The sequence below is a fragment of the Phodopus roborovskii genome, unplaced genomic scaffold (genome assembly GCF_943737965.1).
Source record: "Phodopus roborovskii unplaced genomic scaffold, PHOROB, whole genome shotgun sequence".
NCBI classification, from domain to species: Eukaryota; Metazoa; Chordata; class Mammalia; order Rodentia; family Cricetidae; genus Phodopus; species Phodopus roborovskii.
In genome coordinates, this window is record NW_026126417.1 from 4158268 (window position 1) to 4173133 (window position 14866).

General features: G+C 35.5%; 2 protein-coding genes across 2 annotated transcripts; one reads left to right on the plus strand and one right to left on the minus strand.

Moving 5' to 3' along the window:
- Positions 1-1333: 1333 nt before the first annotated feature.
- LOC127221735 (olfactory receptor 4K3) lies at positions 1334-2272 on the minus strand. The gene has a single exon (XM_051183743.1). The coding sequence runs from the start codon at positions 2270-2272 to the stop codon at positions 1334-1336; it is 939 nt and encodes a 312-aa protein (XP_051039700.1).
- Positions 2273-12547: 10275 nt separating this feature from the next.
- On the plus strand, positions 12548-13489 carry LOC127221736 (olfactory receptor 4K3). Its single transcript, XM_051183744.1, has one exon. It carries the CDS (start codon positions 12551-12553, stop codon positions 13487-13489), a length of 939 nt encoding a protein of 312 aa, XP_051039701.1. The 5' UTR covers positions 12548-12550.
- The last annotated feature ends 1377 nt before the right edge of the window (positions 13490-14866 follow it).

Consider the following 14866-nt stretch of genomic DNA (forward strand, 5'->3'; position numbering starts at 1 on the left):
CTGAATCACTTCATCTTTGATAAATTGTTTCTATTTATATTAACATTTAGATTGGGTTTTATTGTTTCATTATATCCTTTCCTGCATGTGATTATTTATTATAATTCTATCAGAAGATTCACATATTTAAAACTTTGTAGTTTAAAACATGATGAAGCATGTAGTTTAGAAATTGCTGTAGTATAATTAATTAACCTATGTTTTCTATGTGAAATGGTCTTTTTACTGTAGTAATATTCTTCCATCTGAAACTTACTTTGACTAATATTAATATAATTGCTGAAGTTTCTCTTGATATATGTTACTATCATGTATAGATTTCACTTTATTTTTAAAATGGAACTCCTGCTCATGTAGCTAAGAAGTTAAGACCAAGAACCTAGGGGAAAACCAAATACTACCATTCTACTAAAAGAATGTAGTGATAAAATGACTGTACTCATAGATCAATGTCTTGTTCAGCAATCATCAGAGAAGCTTCTTTCTGCAGCAGATAGGAATGAATACTGAGGTTCACAACTAGACAATGTGCAGAGAATAAGCAACTTTGCAAAATTCAGTACTAAGTAGATGTCTCTATTTAATCTCTGTTCTCATAGCTCAGAAGACTATGGAGAAGAGGAGATATAAAGATTATAGGAGCCATCTGGGACAGCAGACACAAGAAAACAAGGCCATATAGTTACTGTAGGATTGATGCTCATATGGAAAACTATAGTTCATAATTTTCTTGAAATAATAAACAATACTTTAAGAGACAACTTTAGTTTTTGAAGTTCAGATAATTGAGAAAACATTTTTATTTTTATTAGGTAATATTATCAACACAAAATACCTACTTGTACTTCTTGTACAGTCTATAATTTTTGTTTTATCCATCCACAATTTTATTATTCGCTCTTATGGAGAAAGCTGGAATGAGGTAAAAGTAATTATTTTTCCTTTTTACAAATGGATGAATAAAATGTGGGATGTGAGAAGATAAAGAATAAATCTTTCATGTTGTTAGAACAATATTTAAGTGACTTTTACAAAAAAGTTATGTGTGAGCTTAACAAATACATTTAAGTTCTTTTTCATATTTACTGAAGGTACATACATAAAAGCCAATTCATTAATTTTTCTTAGGAAGAAGGGTCAGCTATTGAAAATTTTCAAAAATAATTTAGTGTTCTATATTATTAAAATGTTTAGTCTCTAGAATTATATTAAACCTATCACATATCAAAATGCTGAAATTAATTAGAAATTCAAATTAAATACCCAAATTTGTAACTTCTATTAATTTTATTGAAATGTCAATTCAAAATATTTATAGTGAATTTTCTGGGTTTTAAGTATTTACTTTGTGATTCATGAAATAGCTTTTAAATCTCCTCAGAGCAGTTTTTATTTCTTTATTTCTCAGTGTATAAATGGCAGGATTTAGGAGAGGTGTAACAACAGAGTAAAACACAGCAAGAAATTTGTCCAACCAGGTGATATTGAGGGGCCACACATAGATGAAGATGCAGGGCAAAAAAAGGAGCATCACCACTGTGATGTGGGCACTGCATGTGGACAGAGCTTTAGATGCACCAGCTTTAGAGCTCCGGCGAACAGTGATAAGGATATATGTGTAGGAAATGAGCAACATACTGAAGCAGGTTACAACCACAACTCCACAGTCAGCATTCATTAAAGTATCCAAATCTTGGGAATCTGTGCAGGCTAGCTTGATTACCAATGGCATGTCACAGAAGAAGCTGTCAATTTCCAATGGGCCACAGAGAGGCAGCTGCAGAATTGCCACAAGCTGACTCATGGCGTGCACAAAGCCAATAGTCCAAGAAGTCAACACCAGCCCAGTGCATCTTTTCAGGTTCATAATGGAGAAGTAGTGGAGTGGTTTGCAGATGGCCACATAGCGGTCATAAGCCATTGCCAGCAACAGCACCATCTCTCCTGCGGCAATGCAATGGGCAAAGAAGACCTGGGACATGCAGCCCTCAAAAGAAATGTTTTTGTGTTTCCTCAGAAAGTCTGTGATCATCTTAGGTGTGGTGACTGAGGAAAGCCATATATCAACAAAAGACAGGTTGGCCAGTAAGAAGTACATGGGAGAATGGAGATGGTGGTCAATGGTTATTAAGATCATGATAACAATATTTCCCAACACAATGAATAGATAAAGTATCAAAAATATCACAAAAAGTAAGACCTGTAGGTTCTGTGATTGGGTAAGTCCCCAAAGCATGAATTCTGATTCCAAGGACTGGTTGCTTCCATCCATTTTGTCCTCAGATACAACCTGCAGAAAGGAATGCTTACCAAAGGGATGTGGAAGAAGGGTTAGACTGTAAAATTTGACATCCACACTCAGGCTTCATGTCTATACATCAAATAAATGTAAAAAGAAGTCTTAACCAAATATGCTATCCAAAGTCAAAAGCTCATGAGACATGATTAAGTTTAGCAGAAGCAGCGCATGAGAGGAAATTCAAATGAACAATGGTTCAGAAATTTTCTCTGTATGAGGGGAATGAGAAACACAGGTCAGCAATCTCAGATGATGATAATAATTGTATTTTCCCTTTGAGGATTATTTTACCCACTAGTTCAGTTCAAACAAAACCTAAATGTAGAGCCAACAGTTTTTTCACTATACTACAAAAACTAACTCATAGCCTCAAGGAAATGGTAATAAATTGTACTGAATTTCAATGCATAGGATATTCTACAGTCTTACTATTTTTACCACTACAGGTAGTGATTCTTTTAGGACATAATTAAGTTTCTCTTATACACTTCATATTATTAAATATTATCTTACACCTCTGAAGGTAATGTTATGATAATCTTTATGTGAGAAACTATAGAACATTATACAGGATACTTAATACATGATTATTGGGTTATGAGCATCATATTCATACTTAACATCAATTAAAATGCACCAGGGAATTTATTTGGTCAAGTAGACTCACTAGAAAAAAAAAGGCATTGGAGGTGAACGTAGAAATGGATTTGCCAAACAGAAGGACAATTCAGATTCAAACAAACTTTACATAAGTTTAAGCCTGTAACTAGAAAGTGTTTATTTAAAATGATACCAATAAATAGTAATGAATCACTAAACTGTACAATATTAGTGCCCTTTATTATAAACCATGTATTCATCTCCTGCATGTTCATCTTTCTATCTATCTGTCTGTCTATCTATCTATCTATCTATCTATCTATCTATCTATCTATCTATTATTTATCTGTCTGTATGTCTATCTTCATCATCATTTTTCATCATTATCTACCATCTATTTATCTTCAGTTTGCATCATGTATCTGTTGATCACTAATGTTACCTGAAAGATGAGAATATATTACATATACATGTAAATAAAGTAAGTCTTTGACTGATAGTCTTGTATTAATGTCAGGTCAAAGATTCATTGAGAACTAATTATGTACATTCAAAGATAACAGTGTCCTCACTGATAAGTAATATTGATACCACTCAAACTTCATGGGGGGAGAATATTTGCAAATTTTCTCTTACTTCACTAATATGTGCATCTTACATATTATGCCCTGTTATATCTCTTGTGTGGAGAAGTGGATAAGTTAGCCTGGAGAACTCTCCCATCATCTTGTATTATTTTACCTTTCCATTTACTGAGGGCTAAAATGCATGGACTAAGGAGCAAAGGAAAGAAATCAGGTGAAACACTTGCTATTGAAAAGGTGAATATTTGATAATAAAGCTTTAACTTGAAACCAGTTTTTTAAGGAAAAAACTCTAATATAGCAAACATATTTATGGTCCAGGTAAAGGCTAATTAATCTGAATTTGCCTGTAACTAAGTTTTTCATCAATATGAAATTTACAGTATTTTCCAAATATATTTTTTTACCTTTTGGATAATTTATGATAAAATAGTCAAGTCACACACAATAAAGTGTGCCTGAGAAACAAATTTCTTAAAAGACAAGTATCAGGTTGGGCAGGCTAGGCTTGGGAGGTAGGTTGGAAGCAGGGGAGAGGGGGAGAGTAATTAAAGACATTTCTTGATGAGGGGGCATTTGAGGCTTATAGGGAAACCTAGTTGATGCTAGAGAAACTCCAAGGAATCCATGAGAATGACCTCAGCTAAGACTCCTAGTAATAATGGAGAGGGTGCCTAAACTGATCTACTGTATTCTATTGGTGAGTGAGAACCTTAATTGTCATCAGAGAGCCTTTATCTAGTAATTGATAAGAGCAAATGCAGATATCCACAGCCAAGCAATGGGCTGAGCTAGGGGAACCATGCCAAAGAGAGAGAAGAAGGGAGGAAGAAATATACAAGCTAGGGGTGTCAAGGTCATCAAAAGGGAACCCACTGAAAAAACTAACCTGGACTCATAGGAACTCACATAGCCTGGACCAACAGCTAGGGAGCCTACATGAGACCTACTTAGTAACCATGGTTGTATAGAAACAAATGACATAATAAATGCCTGACTCTTTTTCATAAATATAGCAACTATCTCACTCTTCATGTCTTCTTCTCAGAATAACTACATAGAAATTTCCATTAAAGTATCTTTAGAATTCTTGCTTTTGATATGGTTGGAATTCTTCTAGAAAATGCTAATGTTGGTTTTACATTTAATAATATTAAAAGTTGTCCAATGAAGACTCTTTTAGGAATATTGAAATGTTTTCATGTTGGGGCTAGAGAGATTGTTCAGTGGTCAAGAGCACTGACTTCTCTTGAAGAGTATCCTGCACCCATATAATGGCTCATGACTGTGTAACTTTAACCATCTGTAATTTGCAGGGGGATCTGATATGTTCTTATATACACATAGTACACAGACATTATATAGACAAAACACCCACATATATAAAATAAAAAAATATATTCTTCCTTTGTGGGGTTAGTGTTCATGCAGAAAGTTTATATATGAAAATATATATTATTATCAACATTTGTACTTTTGCAAGCAATTAAGGACACATTAGTACTTAGTGAAGTAGATTTTGTGTGATGTACTCAGATGTTGTTCAAAGGACATTCCAGAAGCTCATTGATGCTTTTTATTTCTCATATTCCTTTTCATTTTATTTTTGAAATACCCAATTGTCACATTACTTCTCACTAGATTGGTGATCCTTTTTATATCTCCATCTATGCCAGAAGCTAGCCTACATATAAAGTAATCCAACATAAGAGGCCTCTATCCTGTTAAGTGGTAGAGGACTGTGAAGAAGAATAGCTGGAAGCTGCTCCTATGGTTAGCAGGTAAATAATCATGATCTGATGCAGACTTTAGCACACTTCTGAGACCATACTTCTTTGTTGTGTGTGAATTGATGGCAATCTACAGAATTATAGATGGAATAGGAGATGTTGTGAAACCCATGCATTATTTTCTAAAAGGAGACAAAGCAAAGAAACAAAGCAGATGCACAAATGTATTTTCAGAGTTGTCATAAAGAGGAGAATCAGGGAGATGACATAGCTTACCAGACTCAATAATTTTCTTTTAGATTAGATTTTTTTCCTTGCTGATGTGTACCCGTGAAGATATCCATGTTGTTTAAGGTTGCTATCTTGAAATCACTGTTCTTTGGCTTGGCTTTTATTCACCACCTGGATTTGTCCCAAGGCTAAACTCATCTAGCCTACATTCCAAGGAAAGAGAACCCTGGAAGTAATTATGTCTGGCATCTCTTGGGGATTTATTTGTTAGAGTGACACCAAGAGCTGCATATTTATTAAATATGCAGCAAAAGTATAGAGGTACAGAATTTAAAATTAGTGAAGTATTATGAACTTCTCTCTTGTCCATTAATGCCACAGTAATACTTTATTCATATTCGATCTGTTACTATGTATCCTAAGTTCATAAAAATTTTGCTCCCAGTTTTAAGAGAAACAATGTGTTGTGTGGTCTAACAAAGTGGTTCTCTAATATATGATAAAGTTGTCTCAACCAGACAGAAAATGCTGATCATTTGGAAATTGTATTTCAGTATGTTCTTTGATCATTTGTTATGCTGGAGGATATAAACTTGATTTTCAAGTTATTAAGAACTTGGGAGGTCTAAAAAAAGATATTGATGTGGATTTCAAACACATTTATTTTGATTAAGACTGAGTGGGAGTAGACCCAGGGCTCTCTGCCTTGGGCAGGAAAGAGAAAACACAGGCCTGCTGAGTGCCTAGCAGTACCTAGTGGTTGGGCGCTATTATGGTAACTGAATATATATGGTGGTGTGTGGAAGAGGGAGAGAGAGAGAGGGAGAAAGAGAGAGAGAGGGAGGGAGGGAGGGAGGGAGAGAGAGAGAGAGAGAGAGAGAGAGAGAGAGAGAATGGTTTGTGTCTTGTTGAGATAGGCTGATATAAAGAGGTGAAGGTGGCGAGGAGTGGGTTGAGGTAGATGGCCTGAGCCATCTGGGGACTTGGTGATATCCAGGCCTGGGCTGCTGCCAAGGTCTGTATCTGGGCCCATGACCCTGCTGCAGCCACAGTCTGTGTTGTTTGTGGCTCCTGTTTCCACCAAAGGTCCAGATGATACACCTGTACAATGTTGACCCAGTCCTTCACTGGCTACAGCACTAGGGAGATTTGGCCCTGACCCTCAGCTGGACAGCAGGACAGAGCTGAAGCTGATGGCATGGGACTTGGGTAAGCTGGCCCTGAGGGCATGAGGGTGGGAGAACTGGTCCTTCCTCTACCCTCTTCCATATGGTGGTGTGGTTTAGGGAATGATGGCCCTCCTCTCCTTAGCCCACCAACTATAGCATTCAGGACAGTGGTCCTGCACCTCACCTGGGCAGCACAGTGGAGATGATCCTGCTGACAGAGGCTTGGGTGAGAAGATCCAGAAACATGTCAGCTATCTGGTTCCACTTCTCATCTGCCATATTATGTCATGAGCTAGGGAGACATCTCCTTTCCCCAGTGAGAGCAAGAAAGCTGGCCCTGCCTCTCACCAGAAGCAGCACTCTGGAGATTGGGTCCTGCACCTAACTTAGGCAGTGGAGTAGAGCCAGCCCTGGTGATGTAGTTGTGAATGACCTGGCACAGAGGGTATAGAACAGGAGAACTGGCCCTGACTCTTGCTGCTTACTTGATAGGATGAGCTAGCAGGGGTGGTGCTGGAGAGCTCACCTTCATGATGAGGATGAGGGAGAGATGGCAGGCTGACTAACCCAGCAGATACCCAGGGCTATGAACTAGCCCATCTCAACATCCACCCCATCTGTGATCTAATGGAGCATTAGAAGGGGACAGCTCTTCAAAACCAAAGTGACAGGATCCCTATGACACAGGACAACAAGGATATCCAAGAGGACCCCAAGTGAGGGCACAGTATCAACAATGCAGCAGAAACCAGAGGCCTCAAACCAGACCAATGACTCATTGCAATGAACTTTTGCAAGATTTGCAAGTAAAGATGTATGGACTAAAGGTTATATTGCATGACTCACTGTGTCACACTACAGCTTTCACAATGACATTTTTTTCTTTTAAATTTTATTTTGCTTTAATCTTGGGGAGAGGGAGATTACAAGGACAGAGTGCAGACGTAGAGGGACAGGGAGATGAGTGGGATCCTGATGCATTATGTGAAATCCACAAAAAAAATCAATAAAATTAAGTTAGGAAAAAATAATTTATTTTGACCATATGTCCTTATTATATAAACTGGGCAGTCTATGGCACCTCTGGCAGTGGAACCAGGATGTATCCCTAATTCATGAATGGACTTCGGGAGCCCATTTCCCATGGAATGATATTCCCTTAGCCTAGAGACATGGGGGAGGGCCTAGCCCTACCCCAAATGAGTTGGCAGATTTTGATGATCCTTTATGGAAGACCTCATCCACCCTGGGATGGGGGATGGGATGGGAGGTCATGTGAGGAGAGGAGGGAGAGGGAACTTGGATTTATATGTAAAATAAGATTGTTTCTAATTTAAATAAAATTTATTAATAAAAACTGTGTATGTATATGTGCATATATATATATGTATATCTTATATTTAAATTATCCTTTTTGTAATAAACTAGATAACTCCTATTGAAAATATGTAATTTAAAATGTATTAAACATGCATTGAAAAATGAAAAATCCACATAGAATAGAAAGTGAAAAATAAATTTAGCAAAATTAATACTTGTTTCACAGCCCAGATCATTGTATAACATGATTTTATATAGTTTATTTATTTATTTATTTAGTTTATTTAGTTTATAGTTTAAATTATTTATGAATAATTTATGCTCACTGAAAGTATAATGTCACACTCATCCAAGGTTGACAATCAAAGAACATCAATGTTTACATGTTTATGTAATTTATTCTGTTATTTAAAACAACAAAGATACTTGCTATGCAAGTCTGACAGTGTGAGATCAATTCCTAGTGAACTGGTAATGTTAGAACAGTATTGACAGAGTGACCTCTGATCTACATATGTGTATTTATATACACATATATAATATATATTATATATAAAATATGTGAGTGTATATATATATGTATATATATATATATTTATGTGTACACATGCACACACATACACACTATGGCACAAATTCACATGCATGCATACACAATAAGCATAGGTAAATATTTAAAAATATAATGGGTTCTGAATAACATGTGAGCCAATTCAAATAGCAATATCACATACAAGTATAGAGTACACTGGAATACATCAGTTATGTGACCAAGACTTGGAACAGTGTTGCCACACATTAGGGAATTATGTTCACAGCATAGGTTTTGTTGTAGTCATATCTCACACTTTTAGCAAATAGTCTCATAACTATAATATTTGGAGTCACTTTTTTATATTGATACAGAAACAGACTAAGCAGCAAAATGCCTGTCCTTCATCTTTATTGGTGTAGTGAATAATTCTGAAAATTGACTAACATTATCAATGCTGGCCTGACTAATAGGGGTTTTACTTGTTTCTATATTTTCACAAACATGCAGCACTCAGTATCACTCTTCACAGAGAAATCCCTAAGAGATGTCCAAGGTAATTATTTCCAATGCTCTCATTTTGTTTGGGACATAGAACAAATGACATGGTTTACTCATGGGACAATTTCAGAAGTGGAGATTGGTCAGGCTGAAGGAAGACTGTTTCTACACAATATGAATGTCTTCATAAGCACACATCAAATGGGAAGAATATCAAACCCAAGAGAAAAATTATGATGTTGGTAAGTCAACTCTCTGATATTCTTCTGTTAGGTAATTCTTAAAATATTTATAGTTTTACCAATACCCATTATGTGTTAGGCTGAGAATTGCTTATTTGTCTTTTGTCCTATCATTCTTTGTCAGCTAATCCATAAAGCAGTATACAGCTACCGTTGAACATATTCCCTTCAACTTAACCAGACAAAATATTCTTAATTTAGAGTGAATAGTACATAAGATAACTTTCAGCATAGAAACAGGAAAAGTATTGTAAATTAAATAAGAATAGACCTAACACATGGTTATTATAGACCTCATATGTAAAGAAATCTGAAAATGAATGACTCCAGGGGGAAAGGGAGTAAGCAGCTCCCAGAGAAGAGATGAGTTTCTTAATTTGTTCTCAAATGTAGAGTGGTCATCCCTGAATTGGTATACAATAATAAAATTGGACTCAACAGGTTATGTGTGTATCTTTGTACATACGAATACATACACACACAAATATATAGGTAAGTATAATTATCAAAGAAAAAGAGGCTATCAACTTTAGTGGTGGTACTGGAAGTGTTGATGGAGGGTAATTGGGAGGGGTTTTAGGGAGAGGAAGGAGGGAAGGAGGGAAGGAGGGAAGGAAATGATATAATTTTATTTCCATTAAAATTATATTTAAAAAGTAAAATAAACCTACACCTCCTAAAAACAAAACAAAACAGACAAAAACCCAACAGCAACCAATCTGCTAGCAATAAAAACTATTAGAAGCTACTAAAATATCACTCTTTAAATCGTTATTATTTATCACTCAATATATATTAAATTCTATAAATATGACTATATCTGTAAATACTTAAGTATAAATATTGAGACTATTACAAAGTTCAGCACTTTGATAGAAGGGCAATCACTATAGAAAAAGCATTACACGTCGAAGAAAATAAGTCGTTTGCTTCTAGACTCTGAAAAAGATAATTCAGCTTGTTTCCCTTCATAATTGTTTGTTAATGTAAAAGCCAACATTAGAATTGTAACTAAGATAAAGTCAAAAATTACAGTGACACTTTGATAGATTAAAGAATGCAATTTGATCTTCTAAAATAATAATAGGTCCTGGGTAAGAGAAGAAAAGAATGAAATGGTTGTTATGTTTCTGAAAGGAAATTTGCTGGCAAATGTCTTTTATATCTGCTTATCTTATAACTACTGAACAAATATGTGTGAACATATGAAAGTGGCAAGTATTTTAAAGAAAGGTCACATACATTCGCATGTATTTTATAGCAAAGGTATGTGTTACCTGATCTATTTGTATATCTATCTGTCATTCATCATCTATCTACTTATCTATAATCTTTTATCTGTATGTATATATAATGTTTTATATGTGTGTGCCTATATATTTTATACAAAGAGCTCACTTGAAGAGCAAAATAATTGCCTATAACTTCAACATGTTGTTTAAAAATACACTAGAAAATATGATAAAAGGAGATAACTCATGTATCACTGTACTCTGGATACTAAAAAAGGCTTAATGATTCCTGTGTGTATATTTTCTTCTATATCTTTACTACATGAGTGTGTAATACTTTTTAAGCTATTGTAGTATCTGGCACCATGTTTACTAATCTCATTCACCATCTAGAAATAAAACATTCTGAGTAACATTATTAAAAGACTTTCAATGAATCGTCACCAGAATGTTTCATAAAGCAGGTATTAGATATTTTACATCCTCAGATGCATGATGCAGTGATTTCATACATCTGTAACAATAGAGCAGGCAATTTAAAAGGCATTACTTGAGACTGGGTTCTACTTTGTAGCAGAGGTCAAAAGGATATTCTGACACAGCTCTGAAAAGAAATACACTTGCTCCCTTAGGTAGCAACTCCTTTCAAGTTATATCATGACTGGCCAAATTTGTGCATAATGTAGACAATCACAGAAGACATGCTGAAGGAAACAGGGGAAAGTCCAGGAAGACTCAACCCTACACACAAAAAAGGGCAACTGAGAAATGGTTAGAGTTGGAGAAATAATTTTCCTCAAGAAAGATCACATCAAGGAGTTATTTAATGCCAAATGCTCACTGACCCCTTACAATTTATATACATATATAAATAATGTTATTCATACTGAGCAGGTTATGTTTAGGTATAAACATATATGCATGCAATACCAATTGCTGAAAGAAAAGAGGCCATCAATTTGTAAGAGAGCATGGAGGAAGAATATTGCATGATTTGTAGGGAAGAAAGGGAAGGGGCAAAGGGTGCAATTACACTATAAGCTCAAAAAAATTAAAAGAAATGGTTAAAACAAACAAAAACCAGGATTGGTTCTGGAAAATTTTCAGATTGACCAGAAGCTGTCATGTGAAAAATCAAAATTATCAAGAAACATGAACTCCTTTCTGTATAATCAGTGTATTTTCCTTAGATACTTGGTAAATCTTTGTAAGGCTCATGTATTTATTTCTTACTATCATGCTGCTATACCATATGGATGTGTTTCCTGATGTCTTTCAAATTTTCTTGTTTTCATCCTCACCCCCACGTATCTGGGTCTTTGGAGAACAGGGATGTAGAATAGCTCGGATGATAGCATCAGGAAGCTCATTGTTCACCTGTTGTATTCCTCCTACCTAGAGATTTCACAGGACAAAGGATGATAAGCCCAACAAGTTGAGAATAACTAAATGAGGCAGAAAAAGGAGGATTATTGCCCACCATCCATTAGATCAGTTTAAGCACCCTGTCTATGCTTTGAGGTGAATAACTGATATTTAATGATATTCTGTATGCCTTGCCACTGAGGTTTCAAATTCTCTACCTCAGAGTTTTAAGATAAAACTTTTAAAAATTTATGTCACAAATATTATTTTAATGATGCCGTTGAAATCATAATATGTGATTCCAAAATGGTAACATACTTTCTGATCCTTTTTACTGAACTTGAAAGCAATTTCTGAATTTAAACTTCACTTTTTAAATGGAAGAGCATGATTGCTAGTGACAAATTCAGACCAATTATTTAAGAAAACACACACATTTTTTGGTTTCACATTGCTGTTGTGCTTCCTCACTGCACACTAGTAGAGGAATTCCCTGATAGAGCGTGTGTATAACAGTGACACCTGATGCTTCTCTTCATAGGGAACTGCTCTTGGCTCATTAGTTTTCACTTGGGCAGCAGCGTCATCATATTTACCTTAGGTTTTTCTTTACATTTATGCATTTATGTTCAGGTAAGTTTCAAAGTGGATGTCAAGTTCTACAAAGGAAGTAGACTTCCTTATATGACAGTTGAAAAAAATCTTTCTTTCTTTGCAGGTTCCTCCTGAGGACACACTAAGTAAAATGGATAGAAGCAATCAGTCTGTGGTGTCAGAATTTATACTTTGGGGACTTGCCCACTCACAAAATCTTCAGGTCTTACTCTTTGTGATGTTTTTGATACTTTATCTGCTCATTGTGTCAGGAAATATTGTCATCCTTGTTTTAATCACCACTGACCGCCATCTCCATTCTCCCATGTACTTCTTGTTGGCCAACCTGTCCTTTATTGATATGTGTCTTTCCTCAAACACTACTCCCAAGATGTTATCAGACTTTCTCATAGAAGACAAGACCATTTCCTTTTCAGGCTGCATGTTCCAGGTCTTCTTTTCCCATTGCATTGCTGGAGGAGAGATGGTGCTGCTGGTGGTAATGGCTTATGACCGTTATGTGGCCATCTGCAAACCACTCCACTACTTCACCATTATGAACCTGAAAAGATGCACTGCGCTAGTGTTGATATCTTGGACTACTGGGTTCATACATGGTATAAGTTACTTGGCAGTGGTTGCACAGCTGCCTTTTTGTGGTCCCAAGGAAATAGACAGTTTCTTCTGTGACATGCCATTGGTAATCAAGCTAGCCTGCATGGATTACCATAATTTAAATACTTTAATGAATGCTGAATGTGGTGTTGTGGCTGTAACCTGCTTTATTCTGTTGCTCATTTCCTACACATATATTCTTATCAGTGTTCACCAGAGCTCTAAAGCTGGTGCATCTAAGGCTCTGTCCACATGCAGTGCCCACATCACAGTGGTGATGATCTTCTTTTTGCCATGCATCTTTATCTATGTGTGGCCCCTCAGTATCACTTGGTTGGACAAATTCCTTGCTGTGTTTTACTCTGTTGTTACACCTCTCCTAAACCCAGCTATTTATACACTGAGAAATAAAGACATAAAAAATGCTACAAAAAGGTTCATAGGCAAATTCCTGGGTCCCAAAGGAAATTCATAATATTCAGAAACATGTACTATTTACTTCACATAATGAGATTGACTGTATGAAATATATTTAAAAATCAAAAGTATATTTATATTGAAAATTTCTACCAATAATCCAATGTGGATATAATTTAACTTTTTAAAAACAGCATGCATGTACTGATCCACCAGAAGAACATTGTTAATCCTTCGTCTTAAATTCTAAATATGATTTTAATTACACAGGATTGCCAACAAAGTATTTATCTATGTTTTTAATAAAGTTTATCATAACATTTTTGACCAACATCTTGTGTTTATTTTTAGGAATAAAATTTCAGTAAATTTTATCTGATTATAATACTGTGTAACACCACCATATGCCCATTAATTTAAAAGATGTAATGGTCATTTTTGTTGATGCTTTTATGTATTTTGCTTCAACTTTATGCTCACCAGTACCTCATTGATCCTCATATTGACCATTTTTAGAGGGAAAGACTTTATTATTATTATTATTTAAAATCATGTTTCCAGTCTGCTACAGACTTCAATGTATTTAGGAGCTAGGAGATGGTTATGAGTTTGTTAAAGCCACATATTAAAAATAGTTTATTTTCTCATACAATATATTCTTATTATCATTTCCTGAACTTTTACTTGTTTCCTCAACATCTCCCTTTCTATCTGGATTTCCCCTTTCTGTGTCTCATTTGAAAAGACCAGGGTTTTAAGTGATAATAACAAAACATAACATAATAATATATAAGAAGATGAAACCACATCAATTAGTTTGAAGTTGGACACTGTAAAGCAACAGAAGGGAAAAAGCTCTTTAGAATCAGAGATCCTCTTGTCCACACACTCAGGAGTCCCATAAAATTACTAAACTGAAATCTATATTAACATGCAGAGGATTTGGTACAGACTCATGAAGGGCCTATGCTTTCTGCTTTAGTCTTTGTTAGTTCATGTAAGCATTTTCTCAGTTGATTTACAGGGCCTTGAGCTCTTGGTGCTCTCCAACCTCTTTGGATCTTACACTCTTTCTACATTCTTTTTCCATGCTTCCTGAGCTCTGAGGGAAAGGGCTGTATGTTCCCAGGTCACACTTGTTGCATACTGTCTGACTGTGGGTCTTTATATTTGTTCCTATCTACTGCATGATGATGCTTCTCCAATAATGGCTGAATAAGGCAATGATCTATGAGTATACAAGTATTGAAGACTATCATTAGAATTAATTCATTTTAACATTTTTTTTGACCTGTAGTATTTGCTTTTTCTATAGGTCTCTGGACTACCTGGTCTCTGGTTCATTCTTGGCTATGAGTTTCATGTTGTGGGGAGATCCTAAGTTAAATCAGACATTCATTGTTTACTCCCATAAATTTTATGGCACCATTGCTTA

What these genes read in the sequence shown, in the direction of transcription:
- LOC127221736 (XM_051183744.1), top strand. Translation starts at nt 12,551, where the DNA reads ATGGATAGAAGCAATCAGTCTGTGGTGTCAGAATTTATACTTTGGGGA.
- LOC127221735 (XM_051183743.1), bottom strand. Translation starts at nt 2,272, where the DNA reads ATGGATGGAAGCAACCAGTCCTTGGAATCAGAATTCATGCTTTGGGGA.